Source organism: Leishmania braziliensis, chromosome 13 (genome assembly GCF_000002845.2).
Source record: "Leishmania braziliensis MHOM/BR/75/M2904 complete genome, chromosome 13".
In the NCBI taxonomy this organism is placed as follows: domain Eukaryota; phylum Euglenozoa; class Kinetoplastea; order Trypanosomatida; family Trypanosomatidae; genus Leishmania; species Leishmania braziliensis.
Genome location: NC_009305.2, coordinates 500,475 through 526,920, shown reverse-complemented (window position 1 = coordinate 526,920; position 26,446 = coordinate 500,475). Strand labels below are relative to the sequence as shown.

Sequence of the window (26,446 nt, the reverse complement as noted above, 5' to 3'; positions counted from 1 at the left end):
AGCAGAATGCCGTGCCATCGTATTACCGCAGCTACTGGCGAGAGCAACGGCCAGCCAGCTGAAGAAAAACAAGCAATTGGTGCCGCATGCATAATTGCGCGGAGAGGCAGAGGGGGCGGTCTGTACCCCCCCCCTCCAAAGAGAATAACGTGCTGGCCTTCTCCCATGCGCCTCTCACACCTGGGAGCCCCTCTTCTCCTCAGTGCATTTTTGATCTCCGCACATCACGCCTCGCCCACCTCGCTCTGATTTTGCTGCCGTCCCCCTCTTTGTGCTTCACCACTCCTCGCAAACGCACAGCCACGATCGTTGCAGGGGCACACTTAAGGACTGCCGTCACTTCCATTTCTGCTTTGTTGTCTTGTTGCGTCACTCGATCCCTCTAAGCTTGCCAGTGCAGATTGAATTCCAGGTGAGCATCTCACCGCCCCTCACCCGTCTTCACGCACCGTTCCCGTCCTTAGGTCGCACCCTGGCACACGTGCTCTCTCTCCCGCACACCCCCCCCCCCTCCCACACGAGCCGTGATAAGCGCGCAGAAACCTCACGTGCTAGCTCTGCGCATTCCTCCTCCCTCTCTTCCGCTCCCTTATCCACACGCAGCAGCGCCTTTCGCGTCATCAAGTTTTGCGCGTTGTGTGTGTGTGTGTGTTTCCCTCTTTTTTTGGGGGGGGGGGTGGGAGAAGGACGTCTGCTGACTGCGTTGCCGTTTTCGCTTCATCATTTGCTACATTGCGTGGTGAGCAGTCGTGCCTGCCCTGCGTTTTGCCTTTTTGAATTCGTCGAGGAGCTCCTCTGTTGTCATTGCTGCTGCTGACTTGGCGAGGACGTCGCCTGGTTACACGTATGCGTGTATATACGCGCCTCTTGCTTCACTTGTGAGCACCTCTCCCTTTTTCCTTCGCCTTCTTTCTCTGTAAATCGAGCCCCTGTGCCGCCCCCGCCTCCCCCTCTCTCCCCGCCCTGCGTCTTCTTGTTTATTTTGGTTGCTGCTCGCCGCGCTTCTTCTTTGAGTTCTTTTTTTTTGTGTTTTTGTTTGCTTGTGTGCGTTGTCCCTGCAAATAACAGCCGTGCAGTTGAACCCAGCGCATCTCTCCCCTTCCCGTCCACCCCTCCCTCCTGCCCGCAACTCCCTCTCTCCCTCCCTCTACACCCACGCACACACACACAGGGAGACTTCTTGACGCACTTTGCTCTTCTCTCTGAGGGTCCTTCTCGCTACCCCCACCCCCCCCTTTTCATTCCATTGCCGCTCCTCTCGTCTTCTGTTTTCTGTGCTGCTCGCGGTGCCGCTTAGGATCGCTTTTCTTTCCCCCGTCGCATATCTTCTGCCTTGTTGTTGCTCCTACACTCCCTCCTCCTCCTCCCTCTCCCCTCCCCCCGCTGCATCCTTTCGTTTGCTGAGCTGCAAGCGCGCGTCTGTCCCTGCGCGTGTGTCTGTGGTGCGCCTTTTCCTTGTTCCTTTATAGCTCATATACCATCTTGGAGTGACGGCAATCATGTCCGGCCAAGGGCCGTGGTGGCGCAAGTGCCTGCCCGCCAGCATTTTCTCAAAGAAGGTCTGCAGTTGGGCTTGCTGCGGTGTTATGGAGGCCGATGTGGACGAGGATGCGGAGGTGATTGTGTACATGAATAACCCCGAGTTGAACGCACAGTTTAACTATCCCTCGAACTTCATTTGCACGTCGAAGTACACGCTGATTTCTTTTCTCCCGCTCTGCCTCCTTTTCCAGTTTAAGAAGGTGAGCAACGTGTACTTCCTCATCCACATGATAATCAGTTTCATACCAGGCCTATCCCCATGGAGTCCGGTGACGTCAGTTGTGCCGCTGCTCGTCGTGCTCACCGTGGCACTCATCAAAGAGGGTGTGGAGGACGCCAAGCGACATATGGCGGATAAGCGCGCCAACTCGATTGCAGCGCTGGTAGTGCGCAACGGCGAACTCGTCTCGGTGAAGAGCAAAGACATCCACCCCGGTGATGTCATGTACATCGCCAACGGCGAGGAGGTGCGTGCCGATGTCGTCATGTTCGCCACCTCCGTCGAGGAGGGACAGGCGTTCATTGACACATGCAGCCTGGACGGCGAGACGAGCCTAAAGTCGCGCAAGGCAGTGGAGGCAACCTGGCCGCTCTGCAAAGTCGAGACGATCATGAATAGCACTGCCGTGTTGCACACGAGCCTGCCAGACCCAGGTCTGCTGTCATGGACGGGACTGCTGGAGCTCAATGGCGAGGAGCACGCGCTGTCGCTGAACCAGTTCCTGTACCGTGGCTGCGTGCTACGCAACACCGATTGGGTCTGGGGCATGGTCGTCTATGCGGGCATCGACACGAAGCTGTTCCGAAACTTGAAGGAGAAGCCTCTCAAGTCGTCAAACCTCGACCGAAAGCTTAACTACTTGATCGTTGCCATCCTCATCTTCCAGCAAGTCATGCTCTTCATCATCGCCTCCATGGCGGTGTGGTGGAACAACAGGCACCGGGACCATCCGTACCTCTTCTTCTTCATCGAGATGCACAAGGGTGGGCGTCTGTGGGGGTACCGGTACTTGACCTACTTCATTTTGCTGAACTACTGCGTGCCCATTTCTCTGTTCATCACGATTGAGATGTGCAAGGTGATCCAGGCGCAGTGGATGCGGGTGGACTGCCACATGATGGAGTACATGAACAACCGCTGGCGGCACTGCCTGCCTAACACATCGAACCTCAACGAGCAGCTGGCGATGGTGCGCTTCATCTTCACCGACAAGACGGGGACGCTGACGGAGAATGTCATGAAGTTCAAGCGAGGCGAGGCTCTTGGCATTCCGATCGAAAGTGACAGACTGGACGAGACCATCGCGCGACTGCGCAAGGAGGAAGAGTCGAAGGGGCTCGGGCAGCTGCAAGAGTACTTTCTAGCGCTGGCTTTGTGCAACACGGTTCAGCCCTTCGAGGACGACACAGCCGACTTCGGCATCGTCTATGAAGGCACCTCCCCGGACGAAGTCGCACTGGTCCAGACCGCTGCTGCTGCCGGGTATCGCCTCACCTACCGCACGACGAAGACGATCACGATTCTCCTGCGCAACAACACGCAAAAGGTGTACAACATCCTCGCCACACTAGAATTCACTCCAGAGCGGAAGATCATGAGCATCGTCGTCGAGGATAGCGACACGAAGAAGATTACGTTGTACAGTAAGGGTGCCGACAGCTTCATCAGGTCACAACTGAGCCGCGGCCCAGATGTACAGGAGTACATGGACAACATCGACAACACTCTGACGGAAATGTCGTTAATGGGGTTGCGCACGCTGCTTGTGTGCGCCAGGGACATCACACGACAGCAACTCGACCCGTGGCTCGTGAATTTCACCGAGGCCGGCAAGAGCCTGCACAACCGCAGCTCTACGGTGGACAAAGTCTGCTTGGAGATGGAGAAAGAGATGCGGCTCGTCGGCGCCACCGCCATCGAGGACAAGCTGCAGGATGAGGTGCCTGAGACGCTGTCCTTCTTTTTGAGCGCCGGTGTGATCATTTGGATGCTCACGGGCGACAAGCGCGAGACCGCTGTGACGATCGCCGCAACGTCGACCCTCTGCGACCCGCGCAGCGACTTCATCGACCACATCGACATTGGCCATACGAGCCCGTCGGACCCCAAGGCAATCGAGCGCGTCGGGCGCGACCTTGACGTTGTGGAGCAGCACCTGGCGCTTAAGGGAACCCATCAGGAGCGGCGCTGCACCCTCGTTATCGATGGCCCTGCGCTGAGCATTGCGATGGAGCACTACTTTGAACAGTTCCTGCGCGTCTCCCAGCAAGTGAACTCCGCTATTTGCTGCCGCCTGACGCCGATCCAGAAGGCAAACGTGGTTAGCATGTTCCAGAGGTCGACTGGCATGACGACGCTGGCCATCGGTGACGGCGCTAATGACGTGTCGATGATTCAGGAGGGGCGTGTCGGGGTGGGCATCATTGGGCTGGAAGGTTCACAGGCCGCCCTCGCTGCTGACTACGCGATTCCGCGCTTCAAGCACCTGCGCCGCCTCTGCGCGGTGCACGGCCGCTACTCGCTTTTCCGAAACGCCAGCTGCATTCTGGTCAGCTTCTACAAGAACATCACCGTGTCGGTGGCGCAGTTCGTCTTCGCCTTCTACACTGGCTTCTCGGGACTAACACTCTTCGACGGGTGGGTGCTCACATTCTACAACGTCTTCCTGACGAGTATCCCGCCCTTCTTTATGGGCATATTCGAGAAGGACCTCCCCGAGGATCTCCTGCTGGAGCGTCCGAAGTTGTACACGCCGCTGTCGCGTGGCGAGTACTTTAACCTGGTGACGCTTCTGCGGTGGCTGACCGAGTCACTCACGACAGCGGTGATTCTCTTCTATGTGGCCTACCCGACGCTGGTCCGCCAAGACGGTGCCCATCAACGCTACACCGGGAACGAGGTAGGCACGATTATGTTCAGCGGCTTAATCCTCGTCATCCTCGTGCGCTTCGCTCTACAGATTCACTACTGGCAGTGGATGCAGGCTCTCGGCATAGGGTTGTCAGCGGTTCTATTCATGCTCTTAATTATTATCTACTCCCTCATTCCCTCTGCCGGTGGTAGCACGAGCTTCTATTTCGTAGCCTTCGACCTGATGTCGACTGCCAAGTACTGGCTCTACTTGCTCTTCTACATATCCGCCCAGCTGGTAGTGACACTCGGCGTCATGGCGTTTCACAAACTCTTCTTTCCCACCCTTCAAGATGTCGCGGATCAGCAGTATGCTGTGCAACACGGCGGCATGCGGTGAAGATCGAGCGGCGGTGTTTAAAGAGAAAGCGAGGGGGCGGATAGAAGGGTGCGGCATGGGAAGCGACGCAGGCGAGCTGGGCCGTAAGATGACTGCAAGTGAATATCCTTGTCTGTGGATTGCCTGCTGTGTGGCTACTCTACTGATGCGTGAGGAGCCTTCCCCACTCCTTTCGCTTCTCCCCAAGGCTCTCAAGGCGCCATCGCTACTTTCATTCTTCGCGTCCTCTCTCTACCCCTCCCCTCTCATGCTCGTTCTTGCACACCAGCTTCGTCCATTAAGTTCCATACTGGGAGGCTTCCTCACCGGTCATGGCAGTGAACTGCACCACCGCCCTCGTGACCACTGAAAGCGGCAGTGGCACAAGGAACGATCCGATGGCCATACTATGGCAGCATGAGCGGCACGTGCTGGTGTTCACGCGTGCCGGCAAGCCCGTCTTTTCTCAGCATGGCGGCGAAGAGCAGCTCAGTCCATTGTGTGCCCTCCTTCAGGTGCTGCTGCACATCCAGGAAGGCGAGGAGGGCGGCAGTGAGCAACGCGGGAGGCTGTCCCAGCCTGCGCCCAGGTCAGATGGCGCCGCCTTCTCCGTGTCCGTTAAAGATGAGGTGCGCCAGGTCGTCTACTATCAGTCACGACCGACGCCAGGTCAGATTAGTCATCAAGGTGATGTAAGCGGGCAAGTCCAGGCCCTGACGTTCTTCTTCTACATTCAGGGTGAGCTGATGTACGTTATGGCAGTGCGCAGCGTGGACTCGTCACCGTCAGCAGGCACCGTAGAGATGTCAAGAGCTCAGGGAGACTGCAAACCACCACCAGTGGCCAGCTACTGCCAGGCGCAGCTGCGGCACGTCCACCACTGCATTCTCCTCGTGCTTCCTACTATCAATGACCTGCTGACAAGGTCGCCCGGACTGGACGTCATGGCTACGTACACGTCGGCCGACCGCGCGGCGCTTCGGGAGCTCATCGAGTCCTACCAGACCGAGCTGACTTACGCTGTTGGTGCGGTGGCCACGCTAGCCCTCAGCGTAGAGAAGCGTCGAGTGGTGGAAGAAGCGCTGCTACGCTGTTACCGTAGCTGCGCCGACGCCGCAGTCGGGCCGCCAGCGCACCAGTTGTTCAGCTTCCTGTACTTTAAAAACTATCTTGTGGCGGCCGTCGGACCCCCTGAGACGTACACTGTGGACTCCAACGTCGACGTGTCCGCACCCCTTGCGCTGGGTCCCGACACTGCACTTTGCGGCGGTCTGCATGTCGACGACACTCTTCTTCTCTACCGCTACGCGCGCTCGCTGGTCTCACGGCAGTCGGGTGAGGCATGGGTGCCGGTGTGCCTGCCACGCTTCAACAGCACCGGCTACCTCTGGTGTTACGCCGTCAACTTAACTCACTACGCGCGGGAGCTCCGTCAGCAGCAAGGCCTGACAGTGTGGCCGAAGGTGTGGGAGGCACACGCGGAGCTGGATGTACTGCTGCTGCACGTGTCTGCCTCACAGGACGACTTCACGGCGCTTTCTCGCAGCACCCGGCGCTTCACACAGCTTCTTTACGCGCCAGCAGTGGGGGACAACTTCTTCTACCGCTTGGAAGAGGAGCTCTACCACCGCACACCGGCCCCCTTGACGGAACTCTTGTCCTTGTCCCGCGTGTCTTTTTCTACCTGCTCCTCGTATGATGTGTCTGGCCGCACTGGCGGAGTGCCCCTATGGTACGGTGTGGTGATCCAAGACAGCGACGCAGCCTTCCTCAACGCTGCTCAAGGCAAATATGCCAAAGCAACGACGTGGGCGGCAACAGCAACCAAGCGCACGCTTGACTGCCCCTCAGCGAGCATTCGGCTGCTCTTTGAGAGTCAGCCGTCACCGTGGCTCGACCTCACTACCGTGGAAGATGGCAAGGAGTTCCGGCAGCTTCTCTCACGCTACCAGGAGCAACTGCGAGCGGCCCCCGCTTCCACTGCGGCTCCTTGCATGCTGTTTGTGCGCCACAACAATGCCATCGCCTTTGCACTGATTCAGCCGACTCCAGCCACCCTGGCGACGCTGGCGAGCCACTTCTTTTCACCGAAGAACCCATTCGGTGTGCCGAGCGATGGCGGTATTGCTGGATGCGATGCTGAAGAGGTTTGTCACGAGGACCGAGGCCGCGCGGCTGCCGCCTCTCACTGCGGCGTCTCTTACTCTTTCTGGGTAGATGCTGTTCGTGCTCTTGGGGTAACAGAGCTCATGGTGGTCTTTGCGGCTGCCACACCGGAGGCGATGGCGTGGTATTGGGTGGCACACCTCTTATTTATGGCGGTGCAGCGGCGCGGCCGCTTCGTTGTCCGTCAGCTAATCGGTGGTCGTCGGTGAGGTCATACACCGACGAGACGCGCGCTTGTGCGTTGGAAGGCTTCGGTGTGCGTGGGCGGGTGCATGTCTGTGCCCCTTGTACTGCTTCTTTTTTTGCACTTCTACGCGTTGATGAGACCCCCGATCATCATTGGCCATCGCAGTGCGTGGCGTTTCAGAGATCAGTGACTTCCACTCTCCGTGGGAGGATGCCACGCTGAGGGGCACACCCGGTGAAGACCACTGAAGCAGGGTGTGTAGAGTCTGAGGCAGGGGGCGCGCTTCGCCGATTGAGTCGGCACATTGCTGTACCGCGTCTCTTGCGCTGCAGTGCATTACGCGATGGGCCCCTGTGGCAGGCCGGGGCCGAGTGGAGATGAACTCGTGTTCTGCGGCGGAATGGACGCGCTGACAAGGCAAGTCGTTTGAGGCGCGTATGCTCGTCGTGTTGTGCACTGTGGCAACCTGTGGGAACACCGGCTTCGGCACGTGCAGAGATGTCTCTCTCTGTCCACCACTTTGCGTGTCGTGCATGACGTTCACGCTGACACGCCGTCCATAGCCCCACCCTTTCCCTTTTCTCCTCCTCCTCCTCCTTTCTTCTCCCGCGCTAACTGAGTGCAAACGTTCCTCAACGAGAGGTAAGCCACCCTCGGCTTAGGCTGTGTCGTCACTCTCTCTTCCTTCAGAGGACGACCACGCGTAGCGTCACGGCCAACCAGCGGCAGCCATAGCACCCCTTACTCCCTTTCCGTACCTCCCCACTGCTCTTCAGCCCGCACACGCGGCCGACGGAAGGAACGCGATCGAACTCGGCAGCAGAGCGCGTCTGCGTGTACACGTCCGGCCTCCGTAGCTCATCTCTCTGAGTAGTCGTACGTGTGACTCTGACGCTTCTCCATCCTCACTCTACATTGAAAACACCCACGTTATATGCTGTCAAAGCAGAAGGCGGCCAAGCGGGCAGCCATCAGCGCTACCGTGCGCAGGGAACATCAGGCCCGCGAGAAACTAACGCGGCCGGACACGCAGCTGCACACGTCCCGCAACAAGGCGGCGGCGACGGCATCAACATCCTCAAGAGACGTGGACGACTTTAAGAAGAGGAAGAGTCGCACCGTCCTGCGCAGCATCGATGAGACAGAGGCGAGCAGCGGTGCTGGCAGCCGGGCGGACACGATCCGAAGCCTCGGCGATCATATCAACACACGCCTACAGGAAGTCGCATTTGAGGACGACCTCGACGGGGACGTCTTTCATGAGCGCCGGGCGCAGTTGATGGAGGAGGCGCGGCTGGCGGCTGGCGTCCAGCAGCGCGACGTGTCCACCTCCGTGCGGCATTACCTCGGCCACCGAAGGGAGATGCGCGACCTGGACTCGATGCGAATCGCTCACAATTGCAACTCCATTACGTGTGTGGCGGCCCTCGGTATGGACCGCATCGTGTATGGCGACAAGTCAGGAAAGGTATACCTCACAGACGTATCCCTCGCGACCAGCGGGGTCGGCATGGCAGTCTCTGATAAGGCAGAGTTGCAGCGGCGGCGCAAGGTGCTTCTAGAGCCGGCGCTGCCATCCGGCATCGTCTCGATCGCCATCAGCGACACGACGGCGAACCGCCCCACAGCGCGCGATGTCTTTGAAAAGACGACGGTGGACATGTCGTGCCCGTCGTACGTGGCAGCTGGCGCCATGGACGGGTGCATCAGCGTGTGGGAGACATTCACGAAGGCGCACAAGGGACTTCTCTTTATGCATCGTAAGCCCATCACCGGTCTGCGGTTCCGCATGGACACGGCCGTCCTCTACTCTTGCTGCGAGGACGGCACGCTGCGGGTGTGGGTCGTGCCGCAGATGATCGCCGTCGACAAGCTCTTCGGTCATGAGGGTCCCATTCACTTCCTGGATTGTCTGCGCAAGGAGACGGCGGTGACGGTCGGCGAAGATGGCACGATGCGCTTCTGGAAGATGGAGGCGGCCACCCAGCAAGCGTACAGCTACGCACCTCCCCGGCTGCCTGAGAAGAGCGCCACCGCAGACGCCGCCGTCTCGTCGCCAGCGCCTCCTCCCAACGTCGTAATGGATGCTGTGGCGATGCTTAACGAGAGCATCATCGTGGCGGGCGCGAGGGACGGCACCGTGGTGGTCTTCGACGTAAACCGTCGCAAGCCTCTTGTCGTGGTTCCAGCTGCGCATGGTTGTGGCTTCATCGGCGACGGCACGGGGCTCGAAAAGGCAGCGGCGGAGCTGGCGGAGGAGGACGGTAGGGAGCGATTGGCACGTGGACACGCGACGGCATCGTCTTCCGCCTCTGGCGAGGCGACTCGGCGTACTCCAAATCCTATCACCGCCGTGGCCGCCGTGCCGTATGCTGATATAGTAGCGACCGCCAGTTACGACGGCGTAGTACGTGTGTGGCACGTGGTCGGTGTTGGCGCAGGTGCAACAGCGCCAGGAAAGCGCACAGATGACAACCGAAACAGTGACCCAGCGCTCTCGTCGGGGAAGTGGGCGGCGGAGCCGCAACTTGTCCCAGTCGCAGAGCTGCCTGTTCGAGCTATTGTCAACGCGCTTCACTTTAGCGACAACGGCAATGTCCTCATCATTACCATGTCGAAGGAGCCTCGGCGTGGTCGGTGGGTTGTGCAGTCGAGTGCGCGCAACGGTGTCTTGGTGGTGCCACTCACCGAGTCAGGGCGCCAGAGGCTGCAAGGGGTGCGCGGGGAGATAGAGCACATTCCTGCGCAGCTCTTCGGCATTGACGCCGCCGAAGAGGAAGACGCTACCAGGGAGGAAGAGGAGGAGGCGCATGCGGACGTGCTAGGGGCTGCCGAAGCAGAGCTTAACTCAAGCGGAGAGTTACACGCTAACGACAGCAAGACCAGCTTTGGTCGAGAGGACGGCGAGGAGGTCGCAGACATGTTTGATATTGGCCCAGATGGCATGATGCGCTTCAGAGAGGGCGTGTCTCTTGCTGGCGGAGCTGTCGTCGCCTCGAAGAGGCGAAAAGCGAAGAGTGGTATACCCAAAGTGCTTCGGCAGACTAAGGAGCTAGTCGATGTGACTGTGGCGCGCAACTCCGGCAGCAACACGAAGAAGGTGCTTTCGGCAAAGAAGGTCAAGTGCGTCGCCGCCAAGAGCAAGAGGTTGCATGTGTCTGACACCGCGCTGGCAGTATCTAAGAAAGCAATGAAGAAGGCAAACGCGTGACGTGCAGGGGGATGGCGACCTTGCGGTTGGTATTTGCACATCCTTGCGATGTTGCGCGCGCATGTGCGTGCGAGAGAGTTGCTCGGAAATGGAAGATGGTGATGTCATCCCCCTCTCGTCTTTCCCCTCCCCCCCTCTCTCAGCCGCAGCGTTTTTCTCGTTCGGCGTCTGTTTGTTTTGCTAATGTGGATTCCATTAAATATGACGCGAATAAGTTCAAAGGGATACCCTTCCTCGTCGCCTCGCTCGCTCGCTCATGTGCGTGTGTGCGGACTCGCCTCCCTACCACGTGCGAGCTTGTCTGCGTCTGTGCCTCCTCTGCGCTCCGCCTTTTCACAGGGCGGCAGACACACTCACTCACTGCGAAGCCGCGCGTGTGTGCTTGTGTGGGTTCGTCTCCAACTCCAATCCGTGTTTCACGCTGCAGATGGCGGAGACACATGCGCGTAATAAGAGCGAGACCCAACTGGACCACTCAGCAGAAGCGAAGGATGGGCTGGCTCCCTTCCCTCCCCCCTCTCACACCAGGGAGTGAGGGGGGGGGGAGGGGAGGGAAGAGTAGCAATTGAGCGAGGGAGGTGCTTCGTGGCTGTGCGTGCGAGGAGAGGGGAGACGAGCGAGACGGCGTGCCCTTGGTATGAGTCCGTATCCCCTCGTCGCCACCTCTCATCTTTGCTCTCTCTCTCTTTCTTACTCAACCGCGCGGTCGTTCTTCATATCAGCAGTCGTATCACTGATCATGAGGCCTGCCTCCCCTCCCTCGTATGTGCCCTCACTGCGCCTTTTGTGCAACGGAGGTGCTTTGCTTGTCCAACAGGAGACTGCAGGATGAACTGTAGTGGTGACTTCGACTGCATGGACGCCATTTCCTCCCGTTCTTCCTCTCCCCCCTCTTCCTCTCCGCTCAACTGGCGCGTGTCGCTGCGCACATGTGCACACACTCGCACACACCTCTGCGCCCTTTTGCCTATGTACAGTCGACATTGGCAGAAGACGCCGCCGCATCACCGCTGACACAGACGGCCACAAAGGCGCGCGCGCGCACAGCGGCGGTTGTCATTCGCTCTGCGGCCCTTCGTCGCCGTCCTACTTCCGGCTACCCTTCACACTCCTGCAGAGGCGCGACCATGTCAAGCCCCTGCGCAGATGGTGTGATGCCTGCACCCGCAGAAGAGGCGAAGATGTCTGAGCAACCAGCACCGAAGGCGCCGCCGCTCGAGCCGATTATTCCAGGCTGCACACCGTACAAATACTACCGCGTCCCTGAAGGACTCAAGCGAATACGCAGGAAGCAGAAGGTGGGTATCATCTTCGGCTACGTCGGGGAGTGCTACTGCGGGTTGCAGTGGAACCACCTGCCCGAGTACCCAACAGTCGAGGAGGCCCTGATGAAAGCGCTCTTCGAGACGGACATGATCAGCGAAGTGAACTTTGCCAACTTCAAGGTTCAGCAGCTGCTCAACTTTGAGCGGGCCAGCCGCACCGACAAGGGCGTACACGCGCTTCGCAACGTCGTTTCTGTGGCCGTCATGCTGCCGTACGACCCCGCCTACGCCAAGAGGCGTCTGGCAGCCATGCAGGAGCATACCAAAGGCACGGCCGCCGGCGAGACGCATAACGTAGACGGCGACAGCGAAGAAGATGCGAATGACGCCATCTTCAGTTGCGAGGAGGCCAAGCGGCTCCTGAACAAGGCTCTTCCCCGCGACCTTCATGTCTACGGCGTTGTGCCGGTGACTCGCAGCTTTAACGCCTACTTGAACTGTGGCGGTCGCCGCTACGAGTACTACCTGCCCACCTTCTCGCTCATGACAGAGGAGGAGTACTCCAAGACGTACTTTCCTACCTCCCTAGCGCCCTCCCAGCCAACATTGAAGGAGGTGGGTTTTGTGCCAGGCAAGCATGGCAAGCCCAGCGCTCCGCGCGCCGCCCTGGCGACGGAGGAGGAGGAAGAGGCGCAGCGACGCAAGCACAAGAACAGCGGACGCAAGAACAAGGGGCACTTTCCGAAGCGCAAGACGGCCAAGACGGCTGCACGCACTGTGGAGACGGCAGAAGCGGGAACCGCGCCGCCAGACTCGACGCCAACGTTGGAAGGTGAGGGTGGCGCCTCCGTGCCTGAAACCATGGCGCCGCGGCACGCTGAGCTCCTAGGCTCGTCTTCTGAGACCGCTGCCGACCCGACGAACCCAATCGCGCGGAATGATGGCGCGGCGAGAGAATGCGACAGCGACACGGAGAGTCAGGACAGCGACGTGGAGGTGCAGGCCGCACTGGAGAGAGTTTCGAAGCGCCGCCCGTACGAAGACAACTACGTGACTCACTTTCACGATGGACTGTTTGAGTCGATGATTCTCTTCCGCACCATTCCGACTGACGCGATGCGCCACATTGCCCGTTACCGCCTTGCCGCGGAGCAGCTCCAGCACATTCGCCGCCTCTTCCACGAGTACGAGGGGACGCACTGCTACCACAACTTCACGCCTGGCGGTCGCAGCTACGACGCCTCGTGCTATCGCTTCATCCGAGGTGTTAGCGTGAGTGACCCTTTCATTGTGTCGCCAGAGGAGGCACTTCTGCAGGACAGCATTGATTGTTGGTCTCTCAACCACTTCTACTCCCCCGACGAACGGGTGACCGCGACGTATGCGGAGTGGATGACCGAAGGCGAGACGACGGAACTGCAAAATACCATCACGTTCGCGTCAGAGCAGGGGAAGCTGCATGTTCCGAAGAGCGTCGACACGGCGCTGCAGGAGCGCATGCGCCAGCACATCCGCGACGTCTACGCTGGTGGCATTGAGGTTGTGCGCATCGAGTTGGACGGGCAGAGCTTCATGCTGAACCAGATCCGCAAGATGATTGGCGCGGTGGTCTGCATTGCCGCTGCCGGGCTTCCTCTCAATCACATTCGCGACGTTCTGCTGCGCAAGGGCGTGCGGCGGGGCATCCCGATGGTGCCAGCTAACGGACTCTTTCTTTCGTACCTAGACTTCTCCGGCTACAATCGGCGACTGAAGCGCATCCAAAGCGATGGCAATAACGGCTCTGGCAAAGCCACGCTCGACGTGGAGGCTGGCGTGGACGCCGAAGAGGTCGAGTCACAGCGTCGCCGCATCATTGCCGTGGTGCTGCGCAACGAAATGGCGGAGGACATCATGGGGAAGTGGATGCGCTCTCTCCGTCATGTACTACGGCTGGCATGGAAGCACACGCTCGACTAAGCAGGGCCGACAGTGAAGGGTCTCCGTATCAACGAGGGAGAGAGAGGACAACAATGCGTGTTGTGATGTGAAGAAGGGGAGGGGGTGGCGAAAGTTGTCCATATCTGCGAAGTAAATGATCTGACATCGTCTCTTTACCCCCTTTCGTGTTGTGTGATGACGCAAAGGGTCTCAAGGACTGCAGGGACGGAGAACTTTTAAAGGCGCTCAGGTTACACGCGCGTGCGTGGTGCTCGTCTGCTTGTGCCTCCCTGTACCGTCAGGGAAGTAAGGCCTGAAAGCGGCTAACACGAACTACTTGACTGTTGAACCCGCTGATGTTTGCGTGAGTTCAGGGGCGTGAGTGACGCAGCGTTGATGTGGCGAAGGTAGTGTGGAAGTTGGCACCCACCTACCTACCCACACACACAAGTCCACAGGCACGCATGTCTTCAATACGCGGTCTTCTCTTTTGCGCTTTTCCTGGCTGTGCTACTGCGCGCGACGCGAGGGAATCGGTGTCACTGTGCCAATCTTGTATTTCCCTCTTGCCTTCTGCGTATCCTCCTCACTCTGTCCCCCACGCACACGCACACGCACACAGTGGAATAACGTGCACGTCTACATACGTCTACACATTAAACTCTTCTTTCCCTTTTGGGTTCCTTTTCTTCTTCCGTTTGTCTCTCTCTCCACTCTCTTTCCTTCCTCTTAGTGCCACCACAGCTCTTTCCCCTTCCCGACACCCGATCCCACTCACCCACACGTCCGCACACTGCTGCCGTTGCTGCCCCCCCCCCCCCCCTCCCACCATTTCTGCACTAGTGCTGTGTGCCTCTGCGGCAATACACGGAGGGTGCAGCGAAAGAGAAAACAGGAGGAAGGCGAAAGGTAGAGGAGAACGGCAGCAGCTTGACTTTTGTTCGTTTCTCATCATCTGCGCGGCAATTACACTCGCACATCAAAGCAGCAAAACAAGCCGAGAAGGGTTGTTGAGGGGGCACCGCTACACAGGCCAGCAGCACGAAGAGCGAAGAAGTACATGCGAACGAAGGAAAGTTAATAGAAGGCCCCCCCACCTTCCTCCCTCTCTCTTCCCCACCACTTCTGTCGACTTGATCTACTGAGGCTATAAAGGCAGTGCTGCCGTCTTCTTTGTCCGTCGTGCTTTCTAGTGGTTTCGTTTTTTTTTTTTGTGTGTGTTCCTCTACTTCTGAATATTTCGTGCGCCTCTCACTCTCCACTTCTTTGACACGCTTGTGCCTCATCAAATTCATTTGCTCTTGTGTTTTCCCTTTTCTTCTTGCGAACGCCACGTCTGCCAGAGACACGCACGCACGCACGCACAGGCTCAGGGATATCCACTCCATCTATCCGCCGAGAAGGACGCGAGGAAGGCTGGTAAGGGGTTAAAAGCGGCACCACGAAAAGAAAACGATAAAGCTGTCAGAGATAAACACACAAAGCGGCTGCATCGTACACCGGAGCACAGCTGCGCTCCTCCTACCCTCCTCTCTCCGAAAACACGCACAGAGCCACACGCACTCTCCCGCTCTCTGCGCCGTTTCCCCATTTTCTTGTGCAGAACGCATTTTCCTCTTCTGTTTGTATCTTTTTTTTCTCTTCCCTTCCGCTTCATCGCCTACCCACACACTCTCTCTCTGTGCGTGTGTGTGTGTGTGTGTGTGTGTGTGCATCTGACGGCGGTGGCGGTAGCTGTTCTTGTCGTGCGCTCTCTTTCTTAGTATTTGCCTGTCTCTTTTGACTGTCCGTCTCTCTTCTTGGCTTGCATGTTTCTTTGAGGCACCTCTGCGGACACTTTTTAGCTCGCTCAATCGAATTAGTTCTTCAAGCCGTTGTCTCTCTCTCTCTCCCTCCTCTCCTCCCTCTGCAACGTTTATTGCTTTAGACCCTCCCCCCGTCTCCCTCTCTCTCTCCGCTGCCGTCTGCCGCCATGTTCAAATTTGTTTCGTCCATCGGTGATGCCGCGTACAAGGCAGCGTCCAAAACTGGCCTCGCCGCTGGCTCTGAGCAGCCACCCTACCCGTGCGCCTTCCCGCTACAGGTGATCGAAGACAGTGAGGATACGGACGCCACAGAGCACGTGCTTAACGATACGTACGTGGCCGTTCAGGATCTTCTGAGCGATGACCTCCCGCTTCTGAATAGCACCATCGCCGACGCAAAGGCTCGCAAGGCGTTCAAGCCAGTTGACTTCACCGATCGCCACGGCGACATGCGTCTTTTTACTCGCCCCCATGTTGGCACCTACAACTTTGCTCGCGCCACCTTCACGCTCGACAACGTGTCGCCAGCAAAAGTGCTGACCTTCATGCACGCCCAAAACCTCGAGGAGCGAAGCCGCTACTCGCATAACCTTTGCCGGTACGACGTCATCGCCCGCAACCCCCGGCTGCCGGCGCAGTACGTGGGCAACGACAACGACCACCTCGAGGAACTCTGTTGTATGGGCGTTCGTGACTGGCACGTGGAGTATAACCGGTACAGCGCCCCACCTCCTGTGTCCGCCCGCGATTTCATTCTCCTGGTGGAGAAGCGTTATGTTCTGGAGCAGCGGGCCTGCTACATCTACGGCACGAGCATTGACTACCGCGGTAAGACTGGTATTACCTCTGATAAGGACGACTGCGTGCGTGGCGCCGTCATGTTTGGCTGGCGCTTTCAAGAGGTTGGTAGCAAGACGTACTGCACGTACGTGTCGTGCATGAGTCCCAATGGTTGGGCGCCGACCTTCATGGTAAGCTGGATGAAGACCGCTATCGCGAAGGAGTTTCAAAACGCGCGGCGCCTGCTGTACCAGGATGTGCCAGGCCCCCACGCTGCTGATGCTCCTTCTAAGCACGCCAAGGATGCACCGCAGACATACAATGCGACCCTCGACTCGAGTTGGCAGAACAACATTATTAGAAAGAATTTGCCACCCAAGTCCTCTGGTCAACCTCTCGGTGACACGATGGGGTGCGAGGAGCGCCGTCAATTGAAGCACGAGGAACCTGTTGTCTTTGAATAAACCGCGGAGTGCAAAGCAACACGCATAGAAGCAGAATTGAAGGCGATGAGGAGGGGGAAGGAGGAAAAGGCGGGTAGGAGCATCCTTGATCAGGTAGCCGACAGCAGTGAGCAGCGAGCCCGCTGCAGGTTAAATACCCAAAAGAGACCCGTGAGGAGTCACGCAGCAGCGCCCACACGGCGGACATGGACGATGGGAGGGACGTGCTAAGTGAAGCTCTGCTTGCATGTCTCTGAGGCGTCTGTGTGTGCGTGACGCAGCAGTGCTCCCTCTTCGCCAGCTTGAGTGCCTCTCGCTCTTCCCCTCTTTTTCCTTTTCTCTTCTTTGATCTCCATCCTCAGTCCACTACCCCCCCCCCCCCCCCCACCGCCACAACTGCCTCCACGTTATTACACGTCCACCTGAGCTCATGTCATGGGTGTGTTGGTGTGTGGGCACCTGCGACTGCTCTTCCCATACTGACCCTAAGGTGCAGCCTGTCCCACAACAGACAGAAACATGCTGCCAGGGGCGTTGCCTGTTGGTGGCCACCCGGTAGATGGGTAATGCACCGCCGTTGTCTCCCCTCCCATTCCCCCCCCCTCTCCCGTATGTATGTACGTGTCCCCAGTCTTTATTTCTTTTTGCGCCTCTGTGCTTTACCCGTACACGCTCCTCGCCCTCCCTTGGTACCCATCAGGGGCAGCTGCGCCTGGCCGACCAGCTACGCTTTCTCTTCATCTGAGCACAGCAATGCTTTCAAGGACCGCGATGTTTCTCGTTTGTGCTTCTCCTTCTGCCTGTCTTCCTATTCCCCACTTCTTCCTCTCTCGCCTGTTAGTGCAACCACTTCACTTATCTCGCCATCTTCGCCATGTCATGGGTCGCATGCGTGCCTGGGTGACCGTGGGCACCACTGCGCCACGTCCACCAAACTCAACGCCATGCATACACGTATCATGGTGAACATTGTGCCATGGGCAGTAAATGCTGGCGGCTGACTCGCTCTCTTCCCTACCCCCGCTGCCATCCTTCTCTCTCTCCCACCGCCAGCCAGCGAGTGCGGCAGTCCCTGCGGGAACATACAAGAAAGCGCGCATACACATTTACCATACCACATTCCATCAATTCCACACCGCTCCAGCCCCCCTCTCTCCCGCTGGGGGAGGGGGGCCGTGCCAGACAGGAGTATTCTGCGTGCGGCCGTGGTCTTCACTGTGCAGAGGGGCCCCTGCTTCCGCTGAGCTCTGATGGGCCGATCCTGGAAGAGCGGCCGTGCACTGGCTCCACTCCTGTGTGGCGAAGCCTCGCGCTGGTCGAGCCCAGCAATGATTGCACTGGCTACCGACCACGCCCCACACGTGCTCTGAAAGGTGGGGAAGGCGGACGTCCTATGCAGGTGACTATTCGGACCGCAGACGATGCAGTCCCCGCGCTGCTGAGGGAGAGGGTGCAGGTGCCGGGGAGTGCATCTATTGCTTCAGAGACCCCCGCTCACAGCACCTGCCCTGAGGCCACACTCTCAGCGGACTCATAAAGGGCTGCCTTCGTCCGCTGCCAGGGGAAGACGCGCATGCTGACTTGCAAGGGGTTGTGGCACGTGTGAGCGAGCACGGATTTTGCCGCCTTTGGTGGTGCGCGATGGAGGACTGGCACCCCCCGAATAGGATTGACGAGTGCTCGTCGAGGGTGTGTCCTCCGCCTCGAGGCAGCGGAATGCAGCCAAGCCGTTGCGGGACGGGAGGCCCAGCCGGTACGAGCGCCTTCTGCGGGTCGCATCAAAGGCAGGGCGGATGGGCGCACGGCAAGGCGCGGGGCAACTCACCACGGCGCCAACCTCCGCCCTTCGCCGTTATACTCAGCAATGACGTGCGGCTGCCAGCGCAGCTCGCCAATCACAGGCTCAAACCAGCTTTTGGGTGGCCGAAGCGCAGCTGTCGCGCCTGGCACTCTGGGGCTGCGGGCGACGTGGCCGTGTCCTCGCGGAGCGCCCGCCGTGTCGAGATCCGCACAATGGGCCGGTGCACCCCGGGCTCGTGCTCGTGATGGTCTCCGGCGCCGTGTTTGACGGGCGTGACGGGACGCTACGAGGGCGTGGCGTCAGTGAGGCAGTCGTGAGCACTGTCCTCGGCCCTCCCCCCTCTCCCTCCCCCGCACACACCTTCCTCGGGCGCGGTGTTCTCGCGCGCTCACCGTCGGCAGCGCACGCTCCCGCGACGAGCAGACGATGGGCCTCGTGACCCTGGCGCTTGACCGCGGGCCGGAGCAGTCGACGGCGCCACGGTGCCAGAAGAGCAAGCACCCGCCGAGGATCGGGTAGTCAGGGGTGCCACAGCAAGAGGGGAGCTGCTGGGACGCGCAAAGCAGCCAAGCGGCCAGGTGAAGCGCGAACACTCCCGCACGGCTCGTCTCACTGCCGATGCCAGTGGTCGCAGGATCGCCGCCTCTGCCCACGGTGCGGGCTACTCGCCGACACGCGGAATCCTTCGCGGGACCAGGAGATGGCGCCCCGCTTATCCACCGCATGAACGTGTCGTGTCGTGCAACCCATGCGTGTGCTCGGCGCTCCGTGGACACTCGTCGGCAGCTGGACCAGCCGCCGCGCGAGCTGACGCTACTGTTGATGGCCTGTCGGGGCTGATTCGCTGAGAGGCCCCGGAGCGCTGGACTCGGCAGGTGCTTCCCTCGCTAGGCACAGCGCACCGTCGCCGTTGTGGCGGCCACCTGGGGCTTTGTGAGTAGTAGGAGGTCGCTGTGCCGCACGCCGAGGGCTGCTGCGGCCCTCCCCCCCCCCCCCCCCCCCCCCCCCGATGCACGCGATGTGGGCACGCCTATAGCGACTGGCAGAATACCCGTGATTGTCCCAAGACTGCGTATGAGGGCCGCAGTGGTGTCTCTGTGTGCCTCTGCTTGTGTGTGCCGGCGTGTCCTCTCCCGCGGCTGCCGATGTGTCCATTGTTCTCGGAAGCTATGAGGCGGTATTGGCCGGTGGCAGCGCCGCCGCCCCTCCTTCGCACCCGCCGTGCAGGTCTAGCACCCCCATCTGCTCCTCGCCCCGTTCCTCTTTCCGTCACCTCTTTCCCTCTCTCCTCCACTCCTGCCCCTCCCAACACGCACACACGCAGTAACACAACCAGCAACACTCGAGCTGTTTCTTGGTGAGGGCCACCGCTCTTGCACACTCACCCGCATTCCCCCGCTTCCTCCTCCTCCGCTCAGCTGCGCGCTCTCGACCCCCGCGTCGCGCACTCTGCTGCCCACCACTGCCTCGCCTTCCCCAGTCTACTGTGGAGCGCCTGCGAAGATGAAGTGGAGTGTTCTCATTCTTATCTACGTGGTCGTGCAGTTTGTCGCGTTCATGTTTGTGCTGGTGGCCACGCCAATCGACATGTTTCGCATTCGATCACGTGATAGTCAAGTCCTCCCCGATAGGTGCTACACTTTGTGGGGCCTCAAAACGAATTGCGACAGCTTCTCTTACCAATTTTTATCGGATGATCTGTGGGAGTCGTGCCCGCCACGTCGCGACCGTTTCCGCGTCGCCCAGGCGTTCGCTGTGATGTCGATCTTCGTGTACCTTGCGGCGGTCGTCCTGGGCGTCATTATGCTCTTCTGCTGCCGTTACCTCCGCTGGGTCTGCCTGGCGCTGAACTGCTTCGGCGCTGTCACCGTGTGCATCGTCTGGGCGTGCATGGCGGTGACGTACAACCGTAATGAGGGTTTGAATTGCCTGCCGCTGAAGAGGACACATATTTATGGCGCTGGTTTCGTTCTCCTCGTACTCGCCTGGCTGCTGGATATCCTCAACATCCCCGTCTTGCTGTTCCTGTGCCAGGACAGCGGCTCAGGTGAGAATGGAAAAGAGACGGAGAACAAGAGTCAGAAGTGACAGGATGAACATAAAGAGAAGGAGAGACAGGTTTGAGGGCAGCGCGGCATCTGCACAAGTGCGTCCCTGTGGTGGGGCCGGCGGAGCTGATGTGCGGACGGGGGAGGAGGAGTGGGTCAGCGCAGCAGGTGCTCGCCTCAGCCCCCGCGTCTCTCCCCCTTTTGTTTTGCCGCACTGCCCTCGGCGTGCTTCTCGTGTGCCTGCTGTGTCTGCGCAGCGGACTGTGCGTGCGGTGGGCAGCACGCGCATGGCGGAAGTGCGATGAGGGCTGTGCGGAGGCACGACCAGCGCTCTCGCGTCGGCCACGCGTGGTGGCCGTTGCACACCTCGACTGCGCCTCCTTGTGCTGCTTCTCGCCTGTGTCCTGGCTGACGCACGCCTCCTCTCGATCCGCTGCTGGCGGACGTGGAGTGTGCGCCCCTGTAGCCCTCACCTCATCTCTGCGTGGGTCGCCCGCCTTATTTCCCCGCTATGTTGCCGCGCGGCGTCTGCCTCCCTGTGTATTTTGCTTCACTGATTTCATTGCCTCTGTAGCCTCCCGAGTGCCCCGGACCCCAGTGTAAGGAGCCACCGCACGATGCGGTGTCATGCCGCAGCTTGGAGCGCGGGAGAAGGATGCACGGCGCCCACGCATGGCCTCCCAGTACCCTGACCTAGGGCTGCTCCCCTTCCTCCCGCAGCTCGCCTGGTATGCACCAATGCACCCTCTGCTGCCCGCACGACAGCGGCCGCCGCTTGCGCTGTGGTGCGTGAGTGTGGGTGCTTCCTACATGGGGAGGGGCATGTGGCACACCCGCGTCTGTCTGTGTGCCGGGCAGATCGCCGTTGAGCGCGGTGCTGCGGGGAGGTGCTCCGCTGCCTCCTCCCCCGGCTCCTTGCTGTGTGCGGTACGGCGTCTTGCTGCGCGTGCCGTCTCCGTCACCGCTTCTTTCGCTTCTCCACTCGCTCAGCGTCGCGACCGCCACTGCCACCCCCCTCACCCCCGGGGAAGGCAGGGGTGGGGGAGCGCCGACCCCCGTGCTCCTGCCCGTGGTAGGGCTGTGCTGTATGAGTGCTGTGTGGCAGCGCCGCCTCTCCTTGTGCTTGCCCCTCGCCATCCAGCCCTCCCCTCTCTGCCGCGACCTCGTGCGTGCACCGTGCTTGCTTGTCATCGGCTCCCGGGGACAGTGGCGAGTGGTGGCCCGGAGGTGGGTGCAGGCACCTGCCCCCTCAGCACCACACACTCACGCGCAGCCGCAGGAGGGTGACCCCTTGTCTTTGTTGCTCTATTTGCCTTCGTGCTTTGGCTTCTCCTCTTCCCCTCTCTCTGCGCTCTTTTTCGCTACTGCCCACCCCCATCGTTTGCCTGTGTGTGGGTGAGGGCGTGTGTGCGGCGGCTGTGGGGGAGTGACGGAGAGCGGGCATGGCGTGCGGTGCCGCTCCTCGCCGCTCTCCCTCCCCCTGTTGGCGCCCCCCTCCCTCCTCCTCTCCATGCAGCCGGGTGCGTGCTCTGTATTGCTTGTGCTCTCTCTGTGTTTTGCTTAGGCTTGTCTTCCCTCCCCCCTCCCCTTTGGTCCAGCGGTGGACATGACGGAGTTTGCTCTCCCTCTCGTGCCACACCCCTCGCGCCCCTCCTGTTGCCTCCCGTGTCCGCCCTCGCTGCCGGCGCCTCCGCACCATCCTCCTCCTCGCGGAAGCGGAAGGGGCGGGCGTTAAGGGGACGCGGCGTCGCAACGGGGAGGCAGGTGTGGGAGGACGGCGGCAAAATGGACCGCGTGAGGGGTGGCGGAGTTCGCGGCGCTCCGCCCGTCTCTGCAGCCCTCTCACCCGTTATGAGCGCCTCTCCTTTCCCCACCACATGCCCCGCGCGTGCTCGTGTGGCGCGATGGCGCACTTGCACGTCAGCCTCCCCCTCACTTCACCACCTATGCCGCCACACGCCCATGTATGCAATGCGTCGCACGCCCTTATGTGCCGTCTCCCACCCCTCTCTCCCTCTTCTCCGCGCCTGCCCTCTGAGGCCGTACAATCTCGCCTCCTCTCTGCTCCTTGCTGCACGCCCGCTTTCCCGCGCATTGCTGTCCGGTCACCGCACCCATGGCCGGCACCTTCGACGGAACGCGTGACGTCTGCACTCCGCAGCGCAGCCCCTCTTTCCAGCACCGCGCTGCGCGTTGCCCGCCTCTCCTCCAGCTTCGGCAGCCGGGGGTAGCCGCGCCACACCCGGGGGTGTACGCACGTGCACCGTGCCGCTAGCTGTCCCCTCGACTACTCCGCCGGCCTCACGGCACCCTGTGGCTGCACGTGCCCCCCGCCTCGTGTGCTCTGCTCGACCGACGACGCGCGTATGGGGGGTTAGTTGCCTTCTTCTTGTTGTGTGGGTGTCGCTAATGAGAGGATGGAGGGAATGGTAAAGAGAGCCACGGGTTTTGAGCTCTGCGCGTGAAGTCGGCTTATGGTTAACCACATGCAATAGTGAAAGAGGTGCTTTGGTGCTGAGATACAACTGTTCAAGAAGAAATGGACGGAAATGAGGAGTGTGTAACGCAGAGGGGTGCCTGGTGAGTTGTATATTGTGAATGAGCTTTCCTGCGCACATTTCTGCAGGGGAAAGGGCAGTGGCAGGGGAGGGGGAAACATGTGTGCTGTGCACCGTTTGTGGTTTGCCGCTCGTACTCTCTTCTCTGCCGGTGGGCGGTGTTTTTGTGAATGAAGGGGGCCTTCGAGGCACCCGTGTTCACCGGTTTCTGTGGATCTTGAAGACGGTTCACAGCCGTGCGTAGGGCCTTAGCACAGGCGTGAGCCACCACCGCACGTGAGATGACTGTGCTGTACGCTTCTCCCTCGTCGATAGCCGCACCATCATCAGCTTGTGCATGTGACCTCTTTTTCTTTCTTTCTTTTTCCTGGCGCCTCTTTAGCATAACCACCGCTGTAACCTCCAGTGGGTTTAGCAGAAAGCGGCTTCGAAGTGGCGGAGCCGTTGGCCGATACACACACACACACACGAGGCAGCTGCTCTGTGCGTTTGTTCGGGTGGGGCACTCCTTCCTCTGGTTCGCTCTATTCGTTCGTAGTTCGTACTGTTACTTTGAGCAGGAGGTCTCTGGTGGTGTGAGTGTCGTCGAGCTTCCCCCATCTACCGACCCACCTCTGCCTCGCCATCGCTGGACTCATCATTGCTTATTATTTAGTGTGTTGCAGAACACCACTTCACCCTCTCCCAACTTGCGTACGCCGGCGGTGTACCAGGTCGGCTGGCAGCATCGCGACAACGGATGCGGGGGCGAAACGCCGCTGCCGCTGCTTTTCTTCTTGCCAGCAACTGGTGCCACCGGTAAGCGACTCATTCAGTGGAACCGCAGCGTGTCGCAGTGCTTTTGCGGTACCAAATGGTCTTGATGCGCGCGGTGTCTGGCCGCGGCGTTTTCTCCTGGGCTTTTCACTCTCGTTGTGCTCTTGCACGCTCTTCCAGTATTGGGCCCAAGGCATTCGGTGAGTGGGGTTTTTCCCGATTAAAATTTCCAAGCCACCACCGTTCCTAGAGGGCGAGCTTACTCTATTTTTTCCTCGTGGGCCACAGTAGGGGGCGTTATGTGGCCTGTGTACAGAGGGCGTCGTCGTCCTCTGCCATGCTACAACCGCCACAGCCAAAGTTGTGGCGGTGACCACAGCAGAGCAGATGGTATGCGTGAAAACAATTAAGCAATCCCGGTTGTTGGCGAGGACGTTGGAGTCTCTCAGCACTGTACGAGACTGTCTAGCACAACTCTACACCGTGGATCTTCTGCAGCCTCACCGTACCGCCATAGCTTCAGTGGATGACAGGTGTTTTAGGGTGTGCATGAAAATGCAGATGCTCTCCGGCGAGACAGAGGCAGCAGATCTGAGCGAGTGCCACAGCGGGTTCGTGGCACAGCTGCAGATGTCAGCGGCAGAACGGCAGAAAGTAGAGGTGCACGTTCAACAGCTCCCGTCGTAGCCACTCCACTTCACCGCGTCACCGGAAACATGATGCGAAGGGTGGCGTCCAAGGTGGCAGTGACGACAAACAATGCAACGTGCCCGCACACTTTACCACAGCAACCGTTCAAGGCAAGGATCTGTACCTCGATGGCCCACCACCATCCAGCATCGACGCTACCGAGAACCTTAGTGAGGTAGTGATGCGTGTCGTCGAGGGCGCAGCTCAGACCACAGAGCCATCGTCGCCGCCAAGTGACCTGCACTACCTGACCCACTTCCTTAAGGTACACTTTGGCTGCTTTGGCCGTCAACCACAATCAGCTACAGGAGATCTTGAACGGCATCTCGCTGGCCAGGAGGTCGAGCCGCATGTTTATTCCGTCCCTCTTCGTCCCAGTGCTAATGTTGTTGCGCTTGAAGTTGAGCCCCGAGTTTGTGTGGGGCTGGAATGCGCCGCGCACAAATGGCGACTACTGCGCTCTGCCTTACGCCCAGGCGCAGTTCGTACTGCATCACCTGCGTAATCGAGATTGGTGTGAGGCACAGAACACGTCAGCTTTGCCGTATGGACCTGCCGGTGCCGCTGAAAATGAGAAAAGGACATGATAAACATGTATGGGGATCCATGCCTTGAGTTTCAGGCGAGGATGGCGCATTGGTGTACAGTGAGGAGGACTGGTTCTCCACAAGTTTTTCGGCAAAGGGAGGAGGTGATACCGCGCACCTCAAGCACTGAGTCACCAGTGCCGTCACCGCTCAGGCTCGACAAGGCAAGATTGCCTGACGTGAAGGAGCGTAACAGCTTCGCCGGCCCCACTCTGAGCGAGGAAGAAAATGCAGTGGGAAAGGATGCAGAAGTTCACTGTCTCATATCTGCGTACCTGCAAGGATGGTGGCGAGAGAAGCGAGCCATCGATATCCTCACGGCGACAGCCACGCATCATTGTTATTTCGAGTGTCACGGTGTTTCACCCGCGAGTACCTCTGACTGAAACCACCAGGTTGCTTGCCCTCCTGTGGCCGTCGCCGGCCCTCACCGCGGAGTTTGGCCGGTACTACCGACTCTACGCCTCACATCCCCATTGGCCCGTCAATAATGACCAGCAGTGGTCTTTTTCGGAGGTGCTGCAGCCATGTCGATTCACGAATATGTTTGGTCTGTGCGTGCACCATCGCGAGGGGACGTGTCACAGGGAGGCCGAACACCCCAGTAACACCACCATCTCTATGTCTAAGGCGCACTATCAGCTCAAACAGGGCAGGCGAAGGCAATTTCGTGGCCGCTGGTCGACCCTGTACTACCGTGACGCGGCTGGCGAGCAGCTGCAAATGAGATGCGCAGTCGCTATGATACCTCTACCGTACCTACGCAGGATGGCTCCGATCACGGCAGAGGTGGAGCCAAGGGCGGTCGCCTTGCTTTGCGCATCGGAATCGTCCACATACGCAGGTGCTGTGGAGCTACGTTACCTTTGGCGAACAGGTCGGCCAAATTGACTCTCAGCGTCAAGCCGCGCTGCAGCAGCGGTACAACCCACTAGGGGGCAGCCGCGTGCCGCCAACGGATACCCATCCATATTTACCGCCTACTACGACCGACAGTCTCATAAAGGCCTTTTCCAGACCTATCGTGAAATCCTGGCGAGATGGAAGCAGCAATCCACGGCCCTGCAGTACGCCAATAGCCAAACCTCCCCCAACGGAACTGGCATAGGGTGGACAAGCGCCAGTCCTACTGAGATGTAGTACTCCATTGCAGAGGAGGCACTTGCCTTGGCGTTTGACTTCTTTATGCTCGTTAAAATGGCCGTGTTCCGCGGCAACGTCATTTTCCCCGTGCCGATCAACGTCTACCTGCGCCGCTGGGGCAGAGAGCTGCAGTGTTACCGCATCCTCGTTGGGTACTGCGAGATGTTGTACAAGGGCTACATGCGAGCTGCTCGATCCAGCCTCGAGCCTTTACCTTCCTTCTCCCCCGCCCCTCCCCCTCCCTTTCACTCCTGGTCACTGGTTGGAATCGTTTTTCACCAGCATTAAGGGTTACATGTTTTCCTTTTCAAATG

At 59.5% G+C, this 26,446-nt stretch overlaps 6 protein-coding genes and 1 pseudogene across 7 annotated transcripts; all 7 read left to right on the top strand.

The window, feature by feature from the left end:
- Positions 1–1,499: 1,499 nt before the first annotated feature.
- LBRM_13_1380 (phospholipid-transporting ATPase 1-like protein) lies at positions 1,500–4,793 on the top strand (the record flags this gene model as incomplete). The annotated part of the gene is made up of 1 exon (XM_001563228.2): positions 1,500–4,793. One exon carries the CDS (start codon positions 1,500–1,502, stop codon positions 4,791–4,793), a length of 3,294 nt encoding a protein of 1,097 aa, XP_001563278.2.
- A 311-nt stretch (positions 4,794–5,104) lies between these two features.
- On the top strand, positions 5,105–7,147 carry LBRM_13_1370 (conserved hypothetical protein; the record flags this gene model as incomplete). Its single annotated transcript, XM_001563227.2, has 1 exon — positions 5,105–7,147. The coding sequence occupies one exon, from the start codon at positions 5,105–5,107 to the stop codon at positions 7,145–7,147; it is 2,043 nt and encodes a 680-aa protein (XP_001563277.1).
- Positions 7,148–8,059: 912 nt separating this feature from the next.
- Positions 8,060–10,336, top strand: LBRM_13_1360 (conserved hypothetical protein; the record flags this gene model as incomplete). Its single annotated transcript, XM_001563226.1, has 1 exon — positions 8,060–10,336. One exon carries the CDS (start codon positions 8,060–8,062, stop codon positions 10,334–10,336), a length of 2,277 nt encoding a protein of 758 aa, XP_001563276.1.
- A 929-nt stretch (positions 10,337–11,265) lies between these two features.
- On the top strand, positions 11,266–13,560 carry LBRM_13_1350 (conserved hypothetical protein; the record flags this gene model as incomplete). The annotated part of the gene is made up of 1 exon (XM_001563225.1): positions 11,266–13,560. One exon carries the CDS (start codon positions 11,266–11,268, stop codon positions 13,558–13,560), a length of 2,295 nt encoding a protein of 764 aa, XP_001563275.1.
- A 1,933-nt stretch (positions 13,561–15,493) lies between these two features.
- On the top strand, positions 15,494–16,570 carry LBRM_13_1340 (conserved hypothetical protein; the record flags this gene model as incomplete). The annotated part of the gene is made up of 1 exon (XM_001563224.1): positions 15,494–16,570. One exon carries the CDS (start codon positions 15,494–15,496, stop codon positions 16,568–16,570), a length of 1,077 nt encoding a protein of 358 aa, XP_001563274.1.
- A 3,283-nt stretch (positions 16,571–19,853) lies between these two features.
- LBRM_13_1330 (amastin) lies at positions 19,854–20,438 on the top strand (the record flags this gene model as incomplete). Its single annotated transcript, XM_001563223.1, has 1 exon — positions 19,854–20,438. One exon carries the CDS (start codon positions 19,854–19,856, stop codon positions 20,436–20,438), a length of 585 nt encoding a protein of 194 aa, XP_001563273.1.
- Positions 20,439–23,219: 2,781 nt separating this feature from the next.
- Positions 23,220–26,420, top strand: LBRM_13_1321 (annotated as a pseudogene). Its single transcript is given in 5 exon segments — positions 23,220–23,816; positions 23,818–23,913; positions 23,917–24,420; positions 24,422–25,209; positions 25,211–26,420. Coding segments are annotated over 5 exon segments (3,195 nt in total).
- Positions 26,421–26,446: the final 26 nt, after the last annotated feature.